Source organism: Haemaphysalis longicornis, unplaced genomic scaffold (assembly GCF_048455015.1).
Source record: "Haemaphysalis longicornis isolate Haplotype H1 unplaced genomic scaffold, Haemaphysalis longicornis Haplotype H1 scaffold_1, whole genome shotgun sequence".
Lineage (NCBI taxonomy): Eukaryota > Metazoa > Arthropoda > Arachnida > Ixodida > Ixodidae > Haemaphysalis > Haemaphysalis longicornis.
Genome location: NW_027526203.1, coordinates 465,786,668 through 465,793,983, shown reverse-complemented (window position 1 = coordinate 465,793,983; position 7,316 = coordinate 465,786,668). Strand labels below are relative to the sequence as shown.

General features: G+C 51.9%; 1 protein-coding gene across 1 annotated transcript; it reads left to right on the top strand.

The window, feature by feature from the left end:
- The first annotated feature begins 246 nt into the window (after positions 1–246).
- Positions 247–3,240, top strand: LOC144156205 (uncharacterized). The gene is made up of 2 exons (XM_077688080.1): positions 247–616; positions 1,416–3,240. The coding sequence occupies exons 1-2, from the start codon at positions 381–383 to the stop codon at positions 3,088–3,090; spliced, it is 1,911 nt and encodes a 636-aa protein (XP_077544206.1). The 5' UTR covers positions 247–380; the 3' UTR covers positions 3,091–3,240.
- The last annotated feature ends 4,076 nt before the right edge of the window (positions 3,241–7,316 follow it).

Genomic DNA, 7,316 nt, shown 5'->3' with positions numbered 1-7,316 from the left:
CCGCCACTTGCATGACCCGAGATCGACCGAACCATCCACTGTCAGCCGCAGCTACTAATATAACCTATTATACTCGTATAAGTGGGGCTATTGAATGCGCGAGAGAAAAATAAATACGAGCACGGAGAGAAGCAGAAAGCGCACGAATAATAAAACGAGAACGGGCAGCCGGTCCCAGCGTCTCGCGCCGTCGTGCGAAACGCATGCCGCTGAAATGACATTCGATCGCCCTACACCAAATGCTTACAAGGCCTGCCCAACCGCGCAACACAGGTGCGACGACGCCGCTAGTCGCAAATTATCCTCACAGTTATTTTTCCGTGGCCAAAACGGCCGAGAAAAGAATGTCCTCTGCGAAAAGCTAGGAATTTCTCCATGGCATGCAAAGAAACGCACCCGAGATAGGCGCGTGCGCATGCGTGGTTGCCCGTGTCAAGCTCCATGGAACGAACCGCTCACTGACCGCGATGGCGGGCGCCGCAGAAGACGGAGTGGAACTATTAAAGGGAACTAAAATATCAGTGATGGTGGAAGAGGCTCTAGTCGACGTGATTATAGTTTCTTTTAACTTCGGCGGCAAAATATTCCAAGGCGCACTGCTCGACGTCACCAAAAAGTGAGTAAATCTGGCTCGAAGAAACTCGCCGGGGCTGCTTCCTCGAATGTGACGAGGCCAGATAGGCCTAGTTGCTAGCTGCCTGTTGCCTTCGATTTCGCTGTCCTACGTGATTTCAGAGGCAATTGGTTGCTTGAAAGTACTTCTCCGTGACCTTGTGAACCTATTGGTACCAAGATTATTGATGTGCTGCCAGTATTTGAGGATTTGACCATTTTGAGTTTGTGCATGCACAATGCAGACTCCATGCCTTGTGTATGTTCGCGCCCCGTTTATGCTGTGTGCGTTGCGCTTTTATTCTAGATCGTTAACCTGAGTTCCTGTAAGCGTATTGAATTTGTGTGAGTGGTGCTCTTGGGCGATTATTTAATTGTAACCTTCCTGGTGGGAGCCACCCCGTGACCCTTTGCCAGTGTGCTTTGACGGCAGACTGCGGAGTAAAGTTCGTTTGTTTCTCTTCAAACAGCACAGCGCGCGATAATAATGTCATTCGCTCTCTCGAGTGGGTTCGTAGTGTGCGCTGCAGCATTCAGTTATGTCTGCAGGCGTTTATGCTATCAGAAAGGCCGTGCGCTTCGTGCTTCGCCCGGTGCGTCCTTGTATTCGAAGTGTGCGAACAGCAGGTTGATATCGTGAAACTGGAAGTAGTCGGGAGGGGGCGGATAATACACCTACATTAGATTAGTCACGAGCAAGGCAGCCGTGCTGCGACAGAGGCCTTCGTTGTGATACCCAAGTGGGGAGAGTGTCATGCTGTCGTTCGTTCATTGCAAGAAACAACGCTTTGTGCTTGTTGCAGGAACATTCCCTTCGGTATCACCCCTTGGGGCGCGATAGGTCAAGATCAGAAGGGCGGCAGCGCACAGACTCTTGGGGAAGCAGCAGCAGAGAAGGGCGACAAGTTTCATTCGCTAAAGCAGAGGCACACCTACTTCCAGGAGAAGCCAAGTGATGACATCGCCATGTCTAGCCGAGCCTGGGCCAAATCACGCAAGGCCACAGGGCGAAACAGTCGTGACCAAAGTGTGCGCATGCGCCGACTGCGCCCTCGCCAAGTGCTTTGCTCGCATTGCCGGGCCATCTGCAATGAGAACTCTGAGAACGTGCAACTTGCTAGTGTTAAGAAAGAACCGGTGCTTAGCTCAATTGGCCGCATGCCTGTAGCGAAATGCGAGCCTGACATCCCAGCCCGTATCCCTTCAAAGACGGGGGTTGCAAACGATGAGGACACCATGATCATACAGACGTCGCCCTCTCCTCGCACCGAGGAGTCACCGAGGCCAAAGCATGCAGTGTACGCCAGCGTTGCTGAAAGCCTCGACCTCAAGAACGCACAGCTGCCGACCCAGGCGGGAGCTGAAGAGTTCCAGTCCAAGAGCGAGTACCAAGCGGTGGCCCTGATGCCACCGGCCGTGAATCGCATGATCCTGCGCAAGCGCAAGTGGAGCGAGACCGAGGACCAACCGCCCCGAAGCGCGGGCCCCACGGAGCTGGTGACGCCGCACAGCAAGCTCGCTCCCGCTCGAGCTGCCCTGACGAAGACGAGCCCTGTGATAAAGATCTCGTTTGCCAACCCCCAGGGAAAAGGCACTGTCGTCAAGATCCCAGCCAAGCTGCAGTCGACGGGTGCCAGCGATACGGATGGCGACAGCAGCATCGAGTGCTCGCCCGTGCGGCCCCGAGACTCGAGCAGTGCCCGGGCTGCCAAGAAGGCCCTGAAGAAGGCCCGCCGGGACCACCACAAGGGTCCTCTGCTGGCCCCAGCATCGCCCAGCCTAGCCAAGCACAAGGTCAAGCACCACAAGCACAAACTGAAGCGCAAGCGGCGCCACCGAGAGCCGTCGCCGGACGAGCCACGCAACGACGTGGAGAACAGCCCCAGCTGTGGCCTCGAGGGCAGCGAGGCGGCTGCGCAGGCCGAAGCGCTGCTCGAAGAGGGGCGCTCACACAAGCTGTCCATCAGCCTGCGGCGCCTGGGGGCCAAGGCGTACATGCGCTGCAGCCCCCGCTACGATGACCTGCTGGCCAGCAGCGGGTCCGGCAGCGAGTGCGGCGACGTGCCCGAGTTCCCCAAGCTGGACCCCCTGCGCGAGATGGACAAGGTGAAGCCGCTCATGATGCGCATCAGCACGCACAACGTCAAGCGCTGCACCCTGGACGGGGGCCGCGAGATGGCCGTGGGCGACATCGTCTGGGGCAAGATCCACGGCTTTCCCTGGTGGCCTGGCAAGGTGCTGGCCCTGAGCGTGTCCCAGCGCGACAACGGGGCTGCCATCAACCAGCAGGCGCACGTGGCCTGGTTTGGCTCCTCCACCTCCTCGTACATGCCCTGCCACCAGCTGAGCCCCTTCCTGGACGACTTCAAGACCCGCTACAACAAGAAGAAGCGCGGGCCCTACAAGGAGGCCATCCGGCAGGCCACCCTCGAGGCGGCCGCCTGCCAGGAGCTGCCGCCGGAGCTGGCCCTGCTCTGATGAGCCCCCTCGCGGCAGCAGACTCAGTCACTACAGGGTATGATGGACGGGGTGTGGGGCTCGCCCCGAAGAATCGTCACAGCATAGGCTCTATTTTTGTTTGCCGGAGGAGGCTAGCGTTTGCTACAGTGCGCCCCTGGCTCTTCTGGGCACGTTCCGTGGTTTCTAGTCACGAGGGCATACGCCATTTATTCACGGGCGGAGCGTAGGTGCTGCCCATCTCCGGTGGGCCACGGGTCCACGCAGTCCTGCTCTGGATCACACCTGTGGTGGCCGTTCCCCAAAGCGAAAGTGTTGAGTGCCTTTTCATCTTTCTCTGTCGAGCTTTTCTCTTAGGGGGGGGGTAGGGTGGGGGGGTGCTGTTGGACATGTGCGGCAGCTCTCTGAGGTTTGGTTGGCTTTTCTCTGCAGGCTGAAGTGTACGGACTTGCCAACAGCTGTGTGGGCTTCTTCGTACAGTGCGGCCTGTTTTCTTTTTCCTTTTTCTTGAAGCTGCTTTGCAGTTCAAGACTCCCTTTTGTGCCATTTGCTTTTGTGTGTCAGTGGTGGGGTTTAACTCTGTGACGTGTCATGGCTTTCAGTGTTTCATACTCCAAAGGATCATACGGTAACTTACAACCCAGTGCTCAAACTAGTGTCATCTCCTGTCTCCACTCGTCAAGACTGATAAAAGAGGTTGTGCATTAGATTTTATAGGAAACATGTTCAGCGTATCCCGAAGTATGCATTTTTTTCTGCAATAGTACAACCAAAGCTGTCAGGGGCGTCACTTCAAAGAGCTTAGAGACGCAGGCCGGCCTAAGTTGCACTCGTACCATCGACCAGCTCTGTGGGAGGATTTTGTACCCAGGTGTCTCCCCCGCGGGGCTGTCTGCTCAAGCAGTGCAGGCGGTCGGGCCTCGGGAGTGTGCTAGAGGCCAGCGGCAGACATTTTTGGCCGGGCAGTGCCCGTGGACTTGCGCAGACGATCCTGCCACCGGCCTCTGGCCGGCTCCCGGGGGTCGGCCGTGCCTGTGTCAAGGCGAGCCGTCCCAAAGCCCCGCATGTTGGTCCCCTGTGGCACCATTGGCTTCCAAAACCAACCTTTAGGACAGATTCTCCCGTCGGTGGTAGCAGCTGCTGCTTGTAGCAAGGACTGTTCACCTGCTAGTTCAAAACGAAGGCTTCAGTTATTTATGGAAGGGTTTTTCGGAATCAGCCGGGCATGCCGAGTCCTGCCATATTACATGCTGTCTGCGCTAGCAGCAGACCTTGGATGTGTGTAACACCGGGTGGGGCATGTTACTGTTGTTCGTCGGGGATTGGTGTTACAGTGCGTGTGCTGGGGTGCGGGCAGTGGTCCTCGTGTGCGACAGCTGGACTGCAGCAGACTCATTGTGTGATGCCCCCTACTGTGATGACCATGTTGACCTCGATGGATGAAAATCACTCACGCTGTACGTCTTTTGCCTTGCACTGACCGGGGGGAAGGGGGGACTGACTGTGCGTGTGTGGTTTTAGGAGTAATCTCATTGTAAAATTGTGTACAGAACGTACAACTGCTTGAGAATAAAATTGTATTCACTTGAGTATCGCGCAAACAACAGTTTCTGGGTCAATCCTGTGCGGGCCCCTGTTGTAGGCTTCACCTCTGGTGCTTTAAGACATGCTCTTCGTTTTGGCATTAAGGATGTGCTTATCAATCCTCACTTGCACCTGAGCATTCAAGATGCTTCGTGTGCATTGCTCTCGTGCTCCAGTACATCTTCAAACTCTCAGGGTCACAAGTTTCTGCTTGAATTTGGAGGAATTTGTTTTAATGTTATGCAAAACATAATTATATTATCAATTGCTGCTAGTGCAAGCCATGTTTTGGATTTGACTGTTTTCTTAGCATCAGTCATTGCTAGTATGCTCCAGGTAGTGTCATTCTACACATTGGGCGATTAAGAGGCTGTGCTTAAGGGGAAAGATTTGAATACCGACTGCAGCGTTTATTTTTTTCTCACAATGGAAAATGGGCAGTGCTTTCAGTAGGCTCTCGATGATGTGCCCAGGTCTTGGTATAAGAAATAATTCTTGCACCGTGGCCATTGCCTTTTTTGCAACCATTGCCTTTTGCAGAGTGCAATTTGCAGTGAGCTTGCAGTGACACTGTAAATTTGGCGGTACAAATGTAGTGGCTGGGTTTCTCATTTTGGAATTTTACTGTCTGCTTTATAATTTTTCTACTGTTCTAAAAATGGCCATGCAGGCTGGTTCCTTTTGACAAGAAGTTACCAGAAAACTGATAAAATGAAAGTGCCTGTCAAATTAGCTTTTAAATAAAGTGAAAGCATAAGTGGCAGTACAGAGTTTTCATACTAAGCTACTTTAAAAGAAGTTGATGAAGTGGCAGGTTTAAAAAAATTTGGGAACCAGTTTGATTTCGCCTGAAGTGGAATATAGTTGGGTTATTGCAAATATTGTACTGAAAACAGTGGGCAGCTGAGCAGAAGCGACCTGCCAATGGGCTGGTTGTTTGGTGACCTGGTGCTGCCTGGTTTCTGGAAAGGCTGGCTGTGTTTATGTTAATGCCATCCTGTAAGTTAACACAATTGACGTATTGCTTAAACAACTAGGCCTTTTTTAAGGTACAAAGTTGGGTTGGTTGGTTTGAACTGGTCGTATTGAAAAACATCGTGAGTGAAGGGACGGTGGAAAAGAGAAAGACTTTTTCATTGTCCCTCTCCTCGCGCTGTTTTTCAGTATTGTCAAAAAGTGGCAACTGTGTCAAGCTTGCATGTTTTCTGCAAGCTGGAAAGCTTGTTCATATGAGTCACTTTTGTTTGAGTGGCCTCAGGGGTTTGGATCTGCTAGGCTGACATCGCCTGCCTTGGCACCAAGATCCTCCCACTAACAAGGTACAGACGTACTCTCAACCACCCTAAACGCGATGTTGGGTCATGTCAAAAGAATCTGAATGGTCCTCCACTACTGCCTGCCTCATTGCTGCCTGCCATGGTTGTAGTGGCTGTGGTTGAGGGTCAGTTTCTTGCGATTGTGTGTGTGGAATTTAGAAAATGAATGAAAAGTAAAATTCCCATGCGTACGAGTCTGCAGTGCATGTTACATAACCCCAGCAATGGACCCCTATTTGAATTGGAATGTCCTATTGTTGGTGCATTGTGCTTATCATAATGGGATAACGTTACTGCTCCCCCCCCCCTCACTTCCAATTCCACATGCCTGCTGCATGTGGAGGGGGTCTGGGGTTGCTCCAGGCACAAGTGCAGCTTGCTGTAAAACATTGCCAAATTGCAAGATGTTAATTCACCTGTGTATAACATACTGATGTCGATGTGTTACCTGTTCATTGCAGGTATGATCTTGTGTCGTGTGCAGATACCTTTTTTTTTCCCAACCTTCCCTTTATATTCATGGGTACCCCATTTTGAACTTCCGCCGTACTCCCACACAAGTTGATCACTTGGTAGAGTTGACTCAACTCGGTACTTTTTGTGGAATGGGCCCCTTGCCTGCTTGTCATTGAATCGGGCTGATTAGGGACTGCTGGCTGCAATCTCTCAAATGCACTGTCACACTGACGGTTTGTACGGTCTGCTTAGACATTTCACAGCATTGTTTAAGCATGCAGTCTTTGCCAAATAAAGCGGGATAGAGAAATAAAGCGAGAGAGAAAGTTGCTACGTGGGCTCTCCAACGTGTATAGTTAAAAATGTGGGTAAATACTGCCGCCCCTGTGGCTCTTGCTTAAAGGTATGTTCGATTTGTCATGCACAATTGAAATCGCAAGAAGATAAGTGCCCACATGGAAAAAGTAAGTGCGGCGATCTTGTCTCACCTCTGACTCAACTCCACCTTCTGAGCTCACCGGCCGAGTTCAGAATATCCAACCTTACTCGCTCACGATGTCGCAGCCCCTCGTCTTAGTCTCACCCTGTATGGTGAGAAGTTTGTGAACTTTATGAAGTTTGTCTCCCCTGATCTCAGCCAGAGTCTACAATGAACAGACTTCGATTGCCTTGATGCAACTTCAGGAAGTTTGTCACCTCTGATAGCAGCTAGCGTTTGTAATAGGCGGGCTTCCATTGCCTTGCTTCACTTTTTGGCACGTCCAGACGTAATATGCTGGTTTCCTCTCTTGGGCTGTTTTTATAGTGGGCTCAAATGTGTATTTTGATATGCAAAAATAAACCAGCACAAAAAAGACCACCAATTTTTTTCCCTTCAAAATTTAGTGTACA

Coding starts and splice junctions, on each gene's coding strand:
- LOC144156205 (XM_077688080.1), top strand. CDS start 381: ATGCAAAGAAACGCACCCGAGATAGGCGCGTGCGCATGCGTGGTTGCC. Junction 617..1,415: donor CTGCTCGACGTCACCAAAAA/GTGAGTAAATCT, acceptor TGCTTGTTGCAG/GAACATTCCCTTCGGTATCA.